We start from the raw sequence: 20,000 nt of genomic DNA on the forward strand, positions 1-20,000 counted from the left end.
TTATACTGTACCTATCTATTTACAGGACTATGGACTATAGACGGGCGTGGGTCTAATGATTCACTAAAATAACCCTATATATAAACACGCAAGATATTGCTATATTTACTTATATATTTGTACTACAGTAAACAAATAACCAAGCTAGCATCCCAAATGGCTCCCTGTTCCCTGTATAATATAGTACTCCCATGGGGAAGCATGGATTCTATCGACACAAGGAGCTCCGTGTTTTATGTTGAAGCATTCTGATGTTCGTAACTGGAAACTTTAATGAGGGCTAGCATGACGTTATACTATTTCTATGAAAGTAATATACATCAAATACATGTCTAATTTATGTATTCAAACGACAAGACAATAATAAATATCTGATATTTTCAATCGCAGTGTTGACGTTTTATCTTGTTGATGAGCAAGGATAGATTGTGTGTGTGTGTGTGTACATGTGTGTGTGTGTGTGTGTGTGTGTGTGTGTGTGTGTGTGTGTGTGTGTGTGTGTGTGTGTGTGTGTGTGTGTGTGTGTGCATGTGTGTATGTGTGTGTGTGTGTATGTGTGTGTGTGTGTGTGTGTGTGTGTGTGTGTGTGTGTGTGTGTGTGTGTGTGTGTGTGTGTGTGTGTGTGTGTGTGTGTGTGCGTGTGTATGTGTGCGTGTGTGTGTATGTGTGTGTGTGTGTGTGTGTGTGTGTGTGTGTGTGTGTGTGTGTGTGTGTGTGTGTGTGTGTGTGTGTGTGTATGTGTGTATGTATGTATGTATGTGTGTGTATGTATGTATGTGTGTGTGTGTATGTATGTATGTGTGTGTATGTGTGTGTGTGTGTGTAAACTGTGCATTTGTTTTGATTTGAGATGAAAGATAAACTTCATGCCATATTTGTTTCACAAAATGTTGTTTCTGTAGAGGGGAATGACCAGCTTTGTAACCTGTGAGGGGCACATACTGGCAAGTTAAGAACAAAATCTTATTTACAATGAAGGCCTACCCCGGACGAAGCTGGGCCGCCCTATGGGACTCCCAACCACGGCCGGTTGTGATACAGTCTGGAACCAAACCAGGGTCTGTAGTGACGCCTCTTGCAGTGAGATGCAGTGCCTTAGACCTCTGTGCCACTCTGGGATCCCAATTCTGATGGACTCAAGGCTGCCTGGACAAAGATTCTCTACTATAATGACAAGATAGTCGAGTGACCGCTCTAACAATGGAAATACATATCCTCAATGATTGAAAACAGGCGACGTGTGGTAGGACCATTCTAGCCAATGAGAGGGCATGTGTGAACAACAGGCACGACTACATTGTTTTCTCTCAGAGTTGCCGGAATGCCACATGCATCCACTTATATCAGAGACTAGAATTTGATTAATGATGTGTGTTATATATATAACAGCCTTTAATTAGATCAAATAAGCCCCACATAATTCCACGCGCTCATAGACCGCCACACAAAAAAATGGCTTGTCTCACACTGCCAGATTTTGAGCTGAGTATTTGTATTTATTGCAGATCTCCATTAGTTCCTGTCAAGGCAGCAGCTACTCTTCCTGGGGTTTATTGTGGATCTCCATTAGTTCATGCCAAGGCAGCAGCTACTCTTCCTGGGGTTTATTGTGGATCTCCATTAGTTCATGCCAAGGCAGCAGCTACTCTTCCTGGGGTTTATTGTGGATCTCCATTAGTTCCTGGACTCAAGGCAGCAGCTACTCTTCCTGGGGTTTATTATAATGACAAGATCCCCATTAGTTCCTGCCAAGGCAGCAGCTACTCTTCCTGGGGTTTATCGTGGATCTCCATTAGTTCCTGCCAAGGCAGCAGCTACTCTTCCTGGGGTTTATCGTGGATCTCCATTAGTTCCTGCCAAGGCAGCAGCTACTCTTGCTTAATGGGTTTGTTATATCCCCATTTTCCTGCCAAGGCAGCAGCTACTCTTCCTGGGGTTTATCGTGGATCTCCATTAGTTCCTGCCAAGGCAGCAGCTACTCTTCCTGGGGTTTATTATGGATCCCCATTAGTTCCTGCCAAGGCAGCAGCTACTCTTCCTGGGGTTTATCGTGGATCTCCATTAGTTCCTGCCAAGGCAGCAGCTACTCTTCCTGGGGTTTATCGTGGATCCCCATTAGTTCCTGCCAAGGCAGCAGCTACTCTTCCTGGGGTTTATCGTGGATCTCCATTAGTTCCTGCCAAGGCAGCAGCTACTCTTCCTGGGGTTTATCGTGGATCTCCATTAGTTCCTGCCAAGGCAGCAGCTACTCTTCCTGGGGTTTATCGTGGATCTCCATTAGTTCCTGCCAAGGTAACGGCTATACTTCCTGTGGTTTATTATGGATCTCCATTAGTTCATGCCAAGGCAGCAGCTACTCTTCCTGGGGTTTATTATGGATCCCCATTAGTTACTGTTGCTAAGGCAGCAGCTACTCTTCCTGGGGTTAATTATGGATCCCCATTAGTTCCTGCCAAGGCAGCAGCTACTCTTCCTGGGGTTTATTATGGATCCCCATTAGTTCCTGCCAAGGCAGCAGCTACTCTTCCTGGGGTTTATTATGGATCCCCATTAGTTCCTGCCAGGGCATCATCTACTCTTCCTGGGGTTTATTATGGATCCCCATTAGTTCCTGTCAAGGCATCAGCTACTCTTCCTGGGGTTTATTATGGATCCCCATTATTTCCTGCCAGGGCATCATCTACTCTTCCTGGGGTTTATTATGGATCCCCATTAGTTCCTGTCAAGGCATCATCTACTCTTCCTGGGGTTTATTATGGATCCCCATTAGTTCCTGCCAAGACAGCAGCTACTCTTCCTGGGGTCCGGCAAAATTAAGGCAGTTATACCATTTAAAAAACATTAAAATACATTCATTACAGATTTCACAACACACTAAGTGTGTGTCCTCAGGCCCATACTCCACTACCACATATCTACAACAGAAAATCCATGTTGTACGTGTGTGTATAGTGTGTATGTTATCATGTGTGTGTATCTATGTGTCTGTGTTTGTGTTGCTTCCCAGTCCCCACTGCTCCATAAGGTGTATTTCTGTCTGTTGTTTAAATCTGATTCTACTTCTTCCATCAGTTACCTGATGTGGAATAGAGTTCCATGTACCCCTGGCTCTATGTAGTACTGTGGAATAGAGTTCCATGTAGTCATGGCTCTATGTAGTACTGTGGAATAGAGTTCCATGTACCCCTGGCTCTATGTAGTACTGTGGAATAGAGTTCCATGTACCCCTGGCTCTATGTAGTACTGTGGAATAGAGTTCCATGTAGTCATGGCTCTATGTAGTACTGTGGAATAGAGTTCCATGTAGTCATGGCTCTATGTAGTACTGTGGAATAGAGTTCCATGTAGTCATGGCTCTATGTAGTACTGTGGAATAGAGTTCCATGTAGTCATGGCTCTATGTAGTACTGTGCACTTCCCACAGTCTGTTCTGGACTTGGGGACTGTGAAGAGACCTCTGGTGGCATGTCTTGTGGGGTATGTATGGGTGTCTGAGCTGTGTGCTAGTAGTTTAGACAGACCTCTGGTGGTATGTCTTGTGGGGTATGGATGGGTGTCTGAGCTGTGCGCCAGTAGTTTAGACAGACCTCTGGTGGCATGTCTTGTGGGGTATGGATGGGTGTCTGAGCTGTGTGCCAGTAGTTTAGACAGACAGCTTGGTGCTCTCGACATGTCAATACCTCTCATAAATACAATCAGTGACGGAGTCAATCTCTCCTCCACTTTGAGCCAGGAGAGACTGACATGCATATTACTAATGTTAGCTCTCTGTGTACATCCAAGGGCCAGTGGTGCTGCCCTGTTCTGAGCCAATTGCAATTTTCCTAAGTCCCTCTTTGTGGCACCTGACCACACGACTGAACAGTAGTCCAGAAGCGACAACTAGAGCCTGTAGAACCTGCCTTGTTGATAGTGTTAAGTGCTTTATTATGGACAGACTTCACTTAGCTACTGTTGTAACATATCAATATGTTTTGACCATCCAGGGTCACTCCAAGCAATTTAGTCACCTCAACTTGCTCAATTTCCACATTATTTATGACAATATTTAGTTGAGGTTTAGGGTTTAGTGATTGATTTGTCCCAAATACAATGCTTTTAATTTCTGAAATATTTACGAACAATGTATTCCTTGCCACCCACTCTGAAACTAATTGCAGCTCTTTGTTGAGTGTTTCCGTCATTTCAGTTGCAGTAGTAGCTGACGTGTATAGTGTTGAGTCAATCGCATACATAGACACACTGGCTTTACTCAAAGCCAGTGGCATGTTGTTAGTAAAAATTGAAAAAAGTAAGGGGCCTAGGCAGCTGCCCTGGGGAATTCCTGATTATACCTGGATTATGTTGGAGAGGCTTCCATTAAAGAACACCTTATGTGTTCTGTTAGACAGGTAACTCTTTATCCACGTTATAGCAGGGGGTGTAAAGCCATAACACCCTCTGTGTTCTGTTAGACAGGTAACTCTTTATCCACGTTATAGCAGGGGGTGTAAAGCCATAACACCGTCTGTGTTCTGTTAGACAGGTAACTCTTTATCCACGTTATAGCAGGGGGTGTAAAGCCATAACACCCTCTGTGTTCTGTTAGACAGGTAACTCTTTATCCACGTTATAGCAGGGGGTGTAAAGCCATAACACATACGGTTTTCCAGCAGCAGTCTATGATCGATAATGTCAAAAGCCGCACTGAAGTCTCACAAAGTGTCTTTCATAATTTGGTCAGATATACTTGGATGTGTAGTGTCAGTGTTTGTTGCTGGCATGTCATGCCTAAGTTTGCTAATCTTGCCAATTAAAAATAAATAAATAAAGTAGTTGGTTAATATCAGTGGGTTTTTAATGAATGAGCCATCTGATTCAATGAATGATGGAGCTCATTTTGCCTTTTTTCCCAACATTTCATTGAAGATGAAAAAGCTTTTTACTATCGTTCTTTATGTCATTTATCTTTGTTTCATAGTGTATTTTTTTCTTCTTTTTATTCAGTTTAGTCACACAATTTCTCAAATTGCCGTACGTTTGCCAGCTTATTGTGCAGGCTTATTTTTCCTCTGTTCATGTTTGTGGTTGTGCGATTTACTTCGTTTTTCTCCGGACTGGTTGGGTCCTGGTTTTGAGACGGTCTTATTATTGCGCCTGGTGTTTGGCGTGACCATTTTCCCTGTGCCGGGAAATAAAACATTGTTCTTTACCCTCTGCTTCCTGTGCCTGACTCCGCACACACTACGCATAGTGTGCGTTACAGCAACGTCTGTTTGCTCCTCATTACACACCACGGACCAACAAATATTATTTACATCAACAACATAGGAATCACTATAAAACGTCTTGTTTAACCTTTTATACACTACATTATACACTACAGGATTCGAGAGATAAGAGAGCATATCTTGAATAATTACACCATATTTAACAACATCAATGCTGACAGCCTGTCGACCACACAACGCATCCTCCAACGGCACCGAGTGACGATGAAACAACTTTACAAGGTGCCATTTGAGAGAAACTCTGACAGAGTCAAGAATATATGCGACATGACTTTGTAGAGGTATGTATGCAACACTACTTCCAGTACTTCAGACATACCATATTTACTCATCTGTATATATTTTTGTCTGTTACAGAGAGTATTGGAGCTGGATGCCCATGTAATTCGCCATTAATTTATTTATGTGGACCTCACCAAAACCAGGCACCGTGGAAGAAATGTAATAGGACAGAGGGCAATTACCAATGTCCCTGGACAGCGTGGGGGTAATATAACTATGTGTGCTGCCATCACTCAAAACGGGGTCCTCCATCACAATGCCACACTGGGTCCGTACAACACCGGACATATGCTCACTTCTCTGGAGGCAATTTACACAATGTTTGTCCCTGATCCAGATCAGGAGCCTGATAGATTTGTGGTTTTATGGGATAATGTTAGTTTTCACCGGGCTGTTCTGGTCCAAAACTGGTTTTCCACCCATCCACAATTTGTAGTTTTGTACCTACCCCCATATTCACCTTTTCTAAAGCCCATAGAGGAATTCTTCTCAGCCTGGCGCTGGAAAGTGTATGATCGCCAACCCTATGCCCGCATGCCGCTTCTCCAGGCAATGGAGGACGCATGTGGGGACATAGAGGTTGCCTCTGTCCAAGGTTGGATATGCCATGCTGGAGATATTTCCCTCCATGTGGGGACATAGAGGTTGGATACGCCATGCTAGGAGATACTTCCCTCCATGTGGGGACATAGAGGTTGGATACGCCATGCTAGGAGATATTTCCCTCCATATGGGGACATAGAGGTTGGATACGCCATGCTAGGAGATACTTCCCTCCATGTGGGGACATAGAGGTTGGATACACCATGCTAGGAGATACTTCCCTCCATGTGGGGACATAGAGGTTGCCTCTGTCCAAGGTTGGATACGCCATGCTGGAGATACTTCCCTCCATGTGGGGACATAGAGGTTGCCTCTGTCCAGGGTTGGATACACCATGCTAGGAGATACTTCCCTCCATGTGGGGACATAGAGGTTGCCTCTGTCCAAGGTTGGATACGCCATGCTGGAGATACTTCCCTCCATGTGGGGACATAGAGGTTGGATACACCATGCTAGGAGATACTTCCCTCCATGTGGGGACATAGAGGTTGCCTCTGTCCAAGGTTGGATACGCCATGCTAGGAGATACTTCCCTCCATGTGGGGACAGAGAGGTTGGATACACCATGCTAGGAGATACTTCCCTCCATGTGGGGACAGAGAGGTTGGATACACCATGCTAGGAGATACTTCCCTCCATGTGGGGACAGAGAGGTTGGATACGCCATGCTAGGAGATATTTCCCTCCATATGGGGACATAGAGGTTGGATACGCCATGCTAGGAGATACTTCCCTCCATGTGGGGACAGAGAGGTTGGATACGCCATGCTGGAGATACTTCCCTCCATGTGGGGACAGAGAGGTTGGATACGCCATGCTAGGAGATACTTCCCTCCATGTTTGGCAAGAGAAAACGTATCTTGTGATGTGGACGAAGTATTGTGGCCAGACTCAGGCCGGAGAAGAGATGAAGCGTAGCTTAGCACTGGTGACTGCCCCCACCCTACCAATTCCTGGACTGCCGCCCCCCGGGACCCCACACACAAGTGTTCTTTACTTGTATTCTAAAGAATATACCTTTGGTTTACATATGTTTATGGTTTTGTTGTATGCTACTGTATACAACAGTAATGTTTGGCCTAATAAATATTTTCTGTTTCTACATTGCATTGGTGTTTACAGTGTACTTGTTACCCCGCTCAGCAGATGACTTTCACTGTAGAACATTGTATTGAAATGTAGATATAAGCCTATGAAAGACCAAAGAGCTTTAGATTTAGAACAACAGTGTTTACATGGTATATCCACAAATGTAGTATTATGAAAGCAGTGTTTGCCATTTGATGCAAATGCTTCATTCTGACATGTGTTTATGGCATTTTGAATGCAGTGTTACATTTTGAAGGAGATGTGAGGCATTTTGCATTTTGTGTGTGCAGTTTTGGGAATTGTGTGTAGAGTTTTGAAAAAAGGAGACAGTTTTGAAAACGTGTGTAAGCAGTTGGAAAAAACTGTAAACGGTTAAAAGTTTGAAGTCGGGTTTTTGAAATGTTTTTTTTCTCAAATGTATGCGTGTTGACCACAAATACATGTACAGATGCCGGATCTTAATTTGAGCCAGTTTGCTACAGCATTAAAATAATCCTGCAACAACAGGAAATGTGAATTATAATTAATGAAACATTTTGTTGGGGTTGATACATTTTTCACAACGGAAAATCGAATTTTAAAGTGGAAATTACAAACTTGAAAATCCTTTTTTAAACTTCAAATACACAAGTTAAATATGTCCTGCATTGCAAGTTCTCCTGCAACAGGGTGATCAAATGAAGATCCTACATCTGTATAGGACCAGTCAACAACATTATTTGGGTTAACAGATTAAGAGCTTTTAAAAAGAAAAAGACGTAGATGTTCACTGGACATCTAATGCATGTACAGATGCCGGATCTTAATTTGAGCCAGTTCGCTACAGCATGAAAATAATCCTGGACAGTTACTTTAAATGTCTAGAAAGAAAAGCTCAATATTCTTCGTCTGTCACTCAAGTGGAGATCAGACATCAGTGAGCCTGAGTGCGTCACTCAAGTGGAGATCAGACATCAGTGAGCCTGAGTGCGTCACTCAAGTGGAGATCAGACATCAGTGAGCCTGAGTGGAGATCAGACATCAGTGAGCCTGAGTGGGAGATCAGACATCAGTGAGCCTGAGTGCGTCACTCAAGTGGAGATCAGACATCAGTGAGCCTGAGTGCTTTCCTTCCTCTGTCTGCTCCTTCAAGTCTTTAAAACATCTCATTTCTTCTTTCTCTTTTCATTTCACCATGCAGCCACAGCCCCACGTTGTCAGAATGTCTAGAGGAAAGAGCTATGTGAAATCAAATGTTTCATTCCACCATCTCACTCATCCACTATGTTCTACATAAACTATTTGCCGTGCATTTAGATATATGAAATGTATTGGACGAGAAACCAACGGAAATTCATCTTCATAAAAACATTCAGTTCTGGATTTATGTGTTTGTCCGACTCGAGGGACTGGTCTCCCATATACGCCACACCATATTTAAACCACAAAGACCTCATTTAAAAATCGAGCCTACAGACTAGACTGGCCTTCTGTTTTTCTCCTGAAGAATATCAATCAATCTGAATGGTGCTGTTCCTGGGTGGCTTGCAGCACAGGATGTGCTGGTTTTCCTTTTGTTGTTGTCGCTCAACCCCAGTACTAAACACATCTGATTCCACTATATCACAGGTTGAGACCAGAAGTTGATGAACCATATGTGTTAGAACATACACCTGTAGACACACCTGTAGACACACCTGTAGACACACCTGCAGACACACCTGCAGACACACCTGTAGACACACCTGTAGACACACCTGCAGACACACCTGTAGACACACCTGCAGACACACCTGCAGACACACCTGCAGACACACCTGCAGACACACCTGTAGACACACCTGTAGACACACCTGTAGACACACCTGCAGACACACCTGCAGACACACCTGTAGACACACCTGTAGACACACCTGTAGACACACCTGTAGACACACCTGTAGACACACCTGCAGACACACCTGCAGACACACCTGTAGACACACCTGCAGACACACCTGCAGACACACCTGCAGACACACCTGTAGACACACCTGCAGACACACATGTAGACACACCTGTAGACACACCTGTAGACACACCTGCAGACACACCTGCAGACACACCTGTAGACACACCTGTAGACACACCTGTAGACACACCTGCAGACACACCTGCAGACACACCTGCAGACACACCTGCAGACACACCTGCAGACACACCTGCAGACACACCTGTAGACACACCTGCAGACACACCTGTAGACACACCTGCAGACACACCTGCAGACACACCTGCAGACACACCTGCAGACACACCTGCAGACACACCTGCAGACACACCTGCAGACACACCTGCAGACACACCTGCAGACACACCTGCAGACACACCTGCAGACACACCTGCAGACACACCTGTAGACACACCTGCAGACACACCTGCAGACACACCTGCAGACACACCTGCAGACACACCTGTAGACACACCTGCAGACACACCTGCACACACCTGCACACACCTGCAGACACACCTGCACACACCTGCAGACACACCTGCAGACACACCTGCAGACACACCTGTAGACACACCTGTAGACACACCTGTAGACACACCTGCAGACACACCTGTAGACACACCTGCAGACACACCTGCACACACCTGCAGACACACCTGCAGACACACCTGCAGACACACCTGTAGACACACCTGCAGACACACCTGCAGACACACCTGTAGACACACCTGCAGACACACCTGCAGACACACCTGCAGACACACCTGTAGACACACCTGCAGACACACCTGCAGACACACCTGCAGACACACCTGTAGACACACCTGCAGACACACCTGCACACACCTGCAGACACACCTGCAGACACACCTGTAGACACACCTGCAGACACACCTGTAGACACACCTGCAGACACACCTGTAGACACACCTGTAGACACACCTGTAGACACACCTGCAGACACACCTGCAGACACACCTGTAGACACACCTGCAGACACACCTGCAGACACACCTGCAGACACACCTGCAGACACACCTGTAGACACACCTGTAGACACACCTGTAGACACACCTGTAGACACACCTGCAGACACACCTGCAGACACACCTGTAGACACACCTGCAGACACACCTGCAGACACACCTGCAGACACACCTGTAGACACACCTGCAGACACACCTGTAGACACACCTGCAGACACACCTGCACACACCTGCAGACACACCTGCAGACACACCTGTAGACACACCTGCAGACACACCTGTAGACACACCTGCAGACACACCTGTAGACACACCTGTAGACACACCTGTAGACACACCTGTAGACACACCTGCACTGCAGACACACCTGTAGACACACCTGCAGACACACCTGCAGACACACCTGCAGACACACCTGCAGACACACCTGCAGACACACCTGCAGACACACCTGCACCACCTGTAGACACACCTGTAGACACACCTGTAGACACACCTGTAGACACACCTGCAGACACACCTGTAGACACACCTGCAGACACACCTGCACACACCTGCAGACACACCTGCAGACACACCTGCACACACCTGCAGACACACCTGCAGACACACCTGCAGACACACCTGTAGACACACCTGTAGACACACCTGCAGACACACCTGTAGACACACCTGCAGACACACCTGCACACACCTGCAGACACACCTGCAGACACACCTGCAGACACACCTGTAGACACACCTGCAGACACACCTGCAGACACACCTGTAGACACACCTGCAGACACACCTGCAGACACACCTGTAGACACACCTGCAGACACACCTGCAGACACACCTGCAGACACACCTGTAGACACACCTGCAGACACACCTGCACACAAATGCAGACACACCTGCAGACACACCTGTAGACACACCTGCAGACACACCTGTAGACACACCTGCAGACACACCTGTAGACACACCTGTAGACACACCTGTAGACACACCTGCAGACACACCTGCAGACACACCTGCAGACACACCTGCAGACACACCTGCAGACACACCTGCACACACCTGTAGACACACCTGTAGACACACCTGTAGACACACCTGTAGACACACCTGCAGACACACCTGCAGACACACCTGCAGACACACCTGTAGACACACCTGCAGACACACCTGCAGACACACCTGCAGACACACCTGTAGACACACCTGCAGACACACCTGTAGACACACCTGCAGACACACCTGCACACACCTGCAGACACACCTGCAGACACACCTGTAGACACACCTGCAGACACACCTGTAGACACACCTGCAGACACACCTGTAGACACACCTGTAGACACACCTGTAGACACACCTGCAGACACACCTGCAGACACACCTGTAGACACACCTGCAGACACACCTGCAGACACACCTGCAGACACACCTGTAGACACACCTGTAGACACACCTGTAGACACACCTGTAGACACACCTGCAGACACACCTGCAGACACACCTGTAGACACACCTGCAGACACACCTGCAGACACACCTGCAGACACACCTGCAGACACACCTGCAGACACACCTGCAGACACACCTGTAGACACACCTGCAGACACACCTGCAGACACACCTGCAGACACACCTGCAGACACACCTGCAGACACACCTGCAGACACACCTGCAGACACACCTGCAGACCTTTGAGACCCAAGGTGGTCAACCCTGCTCCTGTAATCAACTCAAAGTGAAGACCATTCAGACTTCAACTTTATGTTGTGCTGTAGTTTCTCCCATGGAGAATCAGATCTAGGACAGGGACAGAAACACACCAGCTGTAGGACGAATAGTAAAGCTCTGATACACATTATCAGGGGGAATGTCGGGACAGAGAGATGTAGTCTGGTCCCCTGCTCCTGTCCAGCCACATGATTACTGAGCCTCGCACACTCACACATTGCCAGACATGTTCTGTAGTGTGAAGAGAGAGCTGAGAGACACGTGGGTCAGTACACACACACACACACACACACACACACACACACACACACACACACACACACACACACACACACACACACACACACACACACACACACACACACACACAGATAAACATATATTTGCACATGCACACACGTCCAAGCACGCAAACACACACACACACACACACACTCACTCAGACCTGCACTCTCTCTCTCTCTCTCGCTCACACACACAGGCACACGCACTCACACAAAAAAATACACACAAACTATTTTTTTTCAATAGTCACATTCATACGCTGATTCGCAAACACGAAAATCTGTCCCTAGCTCAATCTGGGGATTTATTTTTTTGACAAGTGGTTTATTAACTTTTAACTTTAACTTGCCTTAAAAGGACACCCCCCCCCCCACACACACACACACACACACTTTTACAGATTTCACATTCTCTTATCTTGCTCTTTCACACACAGGCGATTGTAGAAAATCCTTCATAAAGATGAAGACCGTAGATGCTGACCACCCACACCTTGACCCTAACACACCGGTGAGTGGGTGGCATTTTGTGCATTTTGCTGGTGTCTGTAAGGTGTGCAACACACACACACCCACCCACAAAGTATGGAGTACACATTACTGGCATTTTCTCAGCTGCCCAGTCCCGTAGGTAAAAATTGTAAGGACTTTGTATAAGGTCAGCTGGCTTCCTCTACTTTGCTTCATCTGCAGGATTTCGTTTTCAGTTATCTAACTCCCAGTGGGCATGCTTTACATCACACTAGTGTTGTCAGTTCAGTGCTGAAGAGGAGGGAGGAGAGAGGAGGAGGGAGAGGAGAGGAGGGAGGAGAGGAGGGAGGAGAGAAGAGAGGGGGAGAGAGAGGAGAGGAGGGAGGAGATAAGAGAGGAGGAGAGAGGAGAGAAGACTGGAGGAGACAGAGGAGAGAGAAGACAGGAGGAGAGAGAGAGAGGAGAGGAGGGAGGAGAGAAGACAGGAGGAGAGAGAGGAGAGGAGGGAGGAGAGAAGACAGGAGGAGACAGAGGAGAGGAGGGAGGAGAGAAGACAGGAGGAGACAGAGGAGAGGAGGGAGGAGAGAAGACAGGAGGAGACAGAGGAGAGGAGGGAGGAGAGAAGACAGGAGGAGAGAGAGGAGAGGAGGGAGGAGAGAGGACAGGAGAGACAGAGGAGAGGAGGGAGGAGAGAAGACAGGAGGAGACAGAGGTGAGGAGGGAGGAGAGAAGACAGGAGGAGAGGAGAGGAGGGAGGAGAGAAGACAGGAAGAGAGAGGAGAGGAGGGAGGAGAGAAGACAGGAGGAGACAGAGGTGAGGAGGGAGGAGAGAAGACAGGAGGAGACAGGAGGAGGGAGGAGAGAAGACAGGAGGAGAGAGAGGAGAGGAGACAGGACAGGAGGAGACAGAGGAGGAGGGAGGAGAGAAGACAGGAGGAGACAGAGGAGAGGAGAGAAGACAGGAGGAGAGAGAGGAGAGGAGGGAGGAGAGAAGACAGGAGGAGACAGAGGTGAGGAGGGAGGAGAGAAGACAGGAGGAGAGAGAGGAGAGGAGAGGAGGGAGGAGAGAAGACAGGAGAGAGAGGAGAGGAGGGAGGAGAGAAGACAGGAGGAGACAGAGGAAAGGAGGGAGGAGAGAAGACAGGAGGAGACAGAGGAGAGGAGAGGAGAGAAGACAGGAGGAGAGAGAGAGAAGAGGAGGAGAGAGAGGAGAGGAGAGGAGAGAAGACAGGAGGAGACAGAGGTGAGGAGGGAGGAGAGAAGACAGGAGGAGAGAGAGGAGAGGAGAGGAGGGAGGAGAGAAGACAGGAGAGAGAGGAGAGGAGAGGAAGACAGGAGGAGAGGAGAGGAGGGAGGAGAGAAGACAGGAGGAGACAGAGGTGAGGAGGGAGGAGAGAAGAGAGGAGGAGAGAGAGAGAGGAGAGGAGGGAGGAAGCCACTAAGACTATTGAGATGTAACCAGCGGTGGAATGATGTGGTATACTGCTGCCACCTTCTGGTGAAAAATATTCTACATTTTCAGTCCTTTATACAGTCAGAAGTTTACATACACCTTAGTCAAATACATTTAAACTCAGTTTTTCACAATTCCTGACATTTAATCCTAGTTTTAAAAAAATCCATCTTAGGTCAGTTAGGATCACCACTTTATTTTAAGAATGTGAAGTGTAGAGAGAATTTTTTATTTCAGCTTTTATTTCTTTCATCACATTCACAGTGGGTCAGAAGTTTACATAAACTCAATTAGTATTTGGTAGCATTGCCTTTAAATTGTTTAACTTGGGTCAAATGTTTCAGGTAGCCTTCCACAAGCTTCCCACAATAAGTTGGGTGAATTTTGGCCCATTCCTCCTGGCAGAGCTGGTGTAACTGAGTCAGGTTTGTAGGCCTCCTTGCTCGCATACGCTTTTTCAGTTCTGCCCACAAATTTTATATAGGATTGAGGTCAGGACTTTGTGATGGCCACTCCAATACCTTAACTTTGTTGTCCTTAAGCCATTTTGCCACAACTTTGGAAGTATGCTTGGGGTCATTGTCCATTTGGAATAATTATTTGCGACCAGGCTTTAACTTGCTGACTGATGCCTTGAGATGTTGCTTCAATATAACCACATAATTTTCCTCCCACATGATGCTATCTATTTTGTGAAGTGCACCAGTCCCTCCTGCAGCAAAGCACCCCCACAACATGATGCTGCCACCCCCGTGCTTCACGGTTGGGATGGTGTTCTTCGGCTTGCAAGCATCCCCCTTTTTCCTCCAAACATAACCATGGTTATTATGGCTAAACAGTTCTATTTTTGTTTCATCAGACCAGAGGACATTTCTCCAAAAAGTAATTTTCTCCACATGTGCAGTTGCAAACCAGTCTGGCTTTTTTATGGCAGTTTTGGAGCGGTGGCTGCATCCTTGCTGAGCGGCCTTTCAGGTTATGTCGATATAGGACTCGTTTTACTGTGGATATAGATACTTTTGTACCTGTTTCCTTCAGCATCTTCACAAGGTCCTTTGCTGTTGTTCTGGGATTGATTTGCACTTTTCACACCAAAGTACGTTCATCTCTAGGAGACAGAACGCGTCTCCTTCATGAGCGGTATCACGGCTGCGTGGTCCCATGGTGTTTATACTTGCGTACTACTGTTTGTACAGATGAACGTGGTACCTTCAGGCATTTGGAAATTGCTCCCAAGGATGTACCAGACTTGTGGAGGTCTACAATTTGTTTTTCTGAGGTCTTGGCTGATTTCTTTTGATTTTCCCATGATGTTAAGCAGAGGCACTGTATGTGTATGTACTGTAACTGTATGTGTAATGATATAGCATTAGCAGCGACTAGGTTTAAACTGTATGTGTATGATATAGCATTAGCAGCGACTAGGTTTAAACTGTATGTGTAATGATATAGCATTAGCAGCGACTAGGTTTAAACTGTATGTGTAATGATATAGCATTAGCAGCGACTGGTTTAAACTGTATGTGTAATGATATAGCATTAGTATGTAGGTTTAAACTGTATGTGTAATGATATAGCATTAGCAGCGACTGGTTTAAACTGTATGTGCAATGATGTAGCATTAGCAGCGACTAGGTTTAAACTGTCTGTGTAATGATATAGCATTAGCAGCGAATAGGTTTAAACTGTATGTGTAATGATATAGCATTAGCAGCGAATAGGTTTAAACTGTCTGTGTAATGATATAGCATTAGCAGCGACTAGGTTTAAACTGTATGTGTAATGATATAGCATTAGTAACTGGTTTAAACTGTATGTGTAATGATATAGCATTAGCAGCGAATAGGTTTAAACTGTATGTGTAATGATATAGCATTAGCAGCGACTAGGTTTAAACTGTCTGTGTAATGATATAGCATTAGCAGCGAATAGGTTTAAACTGTCTGTGTAATGATATAGCATTAGCAGCGACTAGGTTTAAACTGTCTGTGTAATGATATAGCATTAGCAGCGACTAGGTTTAAACTGTCTGTGTAATGATATAGCATTAGCAGCTACTAGGTTTAAACTGTATGTGTAATGATATAGCATTAGCAGCGAATAGGTTTAAACTGTATGTGTAATGATGTAGCATTAGCAGCGACTAGGTTTAAACTGTCTGTGTAATGATATAGCATTAGCAGCGACTAGGTTTAAACTGTCTGTGTAATGATATAGCATTAGCAGCGACTAGGTTTAAACTGTCTGTGTAATGATATAGCATTAGCAGCTACTAGGTTTAAACTGTATGTGTAATGATATAGCATTAGCAGCTAATAGGTTTAAACTGTATGTGTAATGATGTAGCATTAGCAGCGACTAGGTTTAAACTGTATGTGTAATGATATAGCATTAGCAGCGACTAGGTTTAAACTGTATGTGTAATGATATAGCATTAGCAGCGACTAGGTTTAAACTGTATGTGTAATGATATAGCATTAGCAGCGACTAGGTTTAAACTGTATGTGTAATGATATAGCATTAGCAGCGACTAGGTTTAAACTGTATGTGTAATGATATAGCATTAGCAGCGAATAGGTTTAAACTGTCTGTGTAATGATATAGCATTAGCAGCGACTAGGTTTAAACTGTATGTGTAATGATATAGCATTAGCAGCGACTAGGTTTAAACTGTATGTGTAATGATATAGCATTAGCAGCGACTAGGTTTAAACTGTATGTGTAATGATATAGCATTAGCAGCGACTAGGTTTAAACTATATGTGTAATGATATAGCATTAGCAGCTACTAGGTTTAAACTGTATGTGTAATGATATAGCATTAGCAGCTACTAGGTTTAAACTGTATGTGTAATGATATAGCATTAGCAGCGACTAGGTTTAAACTGTATGTGTAATGATGTAGCATTAGCAGCGACTAGGTTTAAACTGTATGTGTAATGATATAGCATTAGCAGCGACTAGGTTTAAACTATATGTGTAATGATATAGCATTAGCAGCGACTAGGTTTAAACTGTATGTGTAATGATATAGCATTAGCAGCTACTAGGTTTAAACTGTATGTGTAATGATATAGCATTAGCAGCGACTAGGTTTAAACTGTATGTGTAATGATGTAGCATTAGCAGCGACTAGGTTTAAACTGTATGTGTAATGATATAGCATTAGCAGCGACTAGAGTTACAACGTTCCGGTAACCATTCAAGTTTTTTCTTCCTCCCAGAAATCCCGATGTGGAGGATTCCCTGAACAAGCAAGATATTCCCGGAATATTCCCAACGAGGATTTCTGACAAAAAAACCTGGGGAATTTACAACAATGTCATTCATTAATTAATCCTCTGTCAGTTTTGTGTTATGAAACAGAAAACATCCTTTTCCTACTAGAAGAAGACCAAACAACTGTTTAATTTCATATACATAACAACAACAAAAAATGTATTTAAAGTTCAGCTGGTACACAGTATTACATTGGGGCATTGGTCCATTGGACATAAGGGTAGAGAGATAACCAACAGAACAAGGTGAAACTATAACCAACACAAAATACACACACATAGAAAAAAATAATACTGATTAGAGTCCAAATAGTACTACTATCTACTACTGCAGTAAATGACAGAACAAAGTAAACCAAACAATGTAGGCTGACACACAGAGCGGTATATTTTAGCAATAAGGCCAGGGGGGTATATGGCCAATATATCACAGCTAAGGGCTGTTCTTATGTACGCGACGCAACACAGAGTGCCTGGACACAGCCCTTAGCCGGGGTATATTGGCCATATATCACAAAACCCCTGAGGTGCCTTATTGCTATTATAAACTGGTTACCAAGGTAATTAGAGCAGTAAAAATACATGTTTTGTCATACCCGTGGTCTACAGTCTGATATACCACGGCTTTCAGCCAATCAGCATTCAAGGCTTGAAGCACCCAGTTTATAAAAAGATATAGGGTACCAAATCAAAACCCTAGCGTCTACCCATAATCCCTAGTGTCTACCCATAATCCCTAGTGTCTACCCATAATCCCTAGTGTCTACCCATAATCCCTAGCGTCTACCCATAATCCCTAGCGTCTACCCATAGACTCTTCCTGGTGATTGTATATCTACAATATGATAGAATCTCAAACAAAGCTCTGACCCTATTAAGTCCTTTCAGATATATAAGGGGGGAGAGAGTCAACTAGGGAACAAGGACAGAGGCAAGGGATCGGTTTGGAATGGAACCAAAGTCAACTCTTCTATGGCCCAATCCCAAATCGACCCCTAGACCCTGTGTCCTGGTGGAGATCTGAGAGGATTTGACAGGTGCACAAAATATAGTATAGTTCCAGCATAGGGCCTAGCGGTTGATTTGGGATTGGGCCAAAGACTCAAAAGGCTGTGCCTCTTGGTCGCCCTCTGGTGGTCGATCAGAAGCCAAAGAAGTCGTTCCCATTGGTGGTATTATTGTTTGATGTGTTCTTATTGGTCCCGTTCTTGTTGGGTGTGTTCCCATTGGCCCAGTCAGGTTCTATCAGCCAATCCTGGGGGGTCACCCCAATGTCCAAGACCTGGGGGTTAGTACGGGATACCGCCAGTCTGGAGGGGGGAGAGATGGGAGGGGAGCACGGTTATCGATTGGAGCAAGGGATGGGGAGAGGGGAGGGGAGAGAGAGAGAGAGAGAGAGAGAGAGAGAGGGGGGAGAGAGAGAGAGAGAGGGGGGGAGAGAGAGAGAGGGGGGAGGAGGAGAGAGAGAGAGGGGGATAGAGAGAGGAGAGAGAGAGAGGGGGATAGAGAGAGAGAGAGAGAGAGAGAGAGAGAGAGAAGAGAAGAGAGAGGGGTGGGGAGAGGGGGGAGATATGGAAGAGAGAGGAAGAAGAGAGAGGGGAGACTGAAATTGAAAGAATCTGAGGTGGGGTTAGAGAGGGAGAAAACATGTATTTGAGAACTACAACATCAAGAGGCAATGTGTGAAGAAAACACACATTGAGGGATGGATTGCAGATGATTCAACATGACTTTGATATCAATTGATTTGACATCATTAGCTTATGTTATTAGCATGTTGCTATGATTTTTGGTGTCTTGTTGGTTATTCAGTGTTTTTTACAACAATAAAACCTTATTTAGCGGGTATTTAGGTAGAAAGGACAGGACTGTGTGTATTCAGTCTGCCTTCACGTCCGTCTTTTTTGTTGTTGTGTGTCAGTCAACGCAATGCAACGTCTTCAGAAACAATAACACAAAGCTACAACCTCCCTACTGAAAGGGAGAGTCTGTAGTCTAACTCTCCCCTGATCTAAAGGTTTATGTCCAGTAGTTTGTATCATACTGAAAGGGAGAGGACACACCCTAGTCTGTTACTCTCCCCTGAACTAAGGGTTTATGTCCAGTAGTTTGTATCATACTGAAAGGGAGAGGACACACCCTAGTCTGTTACTCTCCCCTGAACTAAGGGTTTATGTCCAGTAGTTTGTATCATACTGAAAGGGAGAGGACACACCCTAGTCTGTTACTCTCCCTGATCTAAAGGTTTATGTCCAGTAGTTTGTATCATACTGAAAGGGAGAGGACACACCCTAGTCTGTTACTCTCCCTGAACTAAGGGTTTATGTCCAGTAGTTTGTATCATACTGAAAGGGAGAGGACACACCCTAGTCTGTTACTCTCCCCTGAACTAAGGGTTTATGTCCAGTAGTTTGTATCATACTGAAAGGGAGAGGACACACCCTAGTCTGTTACTCTCCCCTGAACTAAGGGTTTATGTCCAGTAGTTTGTATCATACTGAAAGGGAGAGGACACACCCTAGTCTGTTACTCTCCCCTGAACTAAGGGTTTATGTCCAGTAGTTTGTATCATACTGAAAGG

At 45.4% G+C, this 20,000-nt stretch overlaps 1 protein-coding gene across 2 annotated transcripts in view; it reads right to left on the reverse strand.

The window, feature by feature from the left end:
- Positions 1–17,945: 17,945 nt before the first annotated feature.
- ldlrap1a (low density lipoprotein receptor adaptor protein 1a) overlaps positions 17,946–20,000 on the reverse strand; it is a 46,017-nt gene continuing 43,962 nt past the window's right edge. Inside the window, exon 9 of one of the 2 annotated variants that reach the window (XM_042295112.1) lies at positions 17,946–18,729. In XM_042295112.1, coding sequence (XP_042151046.1) covers positions 18,561–18,729 — 169 coding nt within the window. In that variant the 3' untranslated portion in view covers positions 17,946–18,560. The remainder of the gene's footprint in view (positions 18,730–20,000) is intronic. The other variant, XM_042295113.1, reaches the window with a different exon arrangement.

This window comes from Oncorhynchus tshawytscha, linkage group LG13 (assembly GCF_018296145.1).
Source record: "Oncorhynchus tshawytscha isolate Ot180627B linkage group LG13, Otsh_v2.0, whole genome shotgun sequence".
Lineage (NCBI taxonomy): Eukaryota > Metazoa > Chordata > Actinopteri > Salmoniformes > Salmonidae > Oncorhynchus > Oncorhynchus tshawytscha.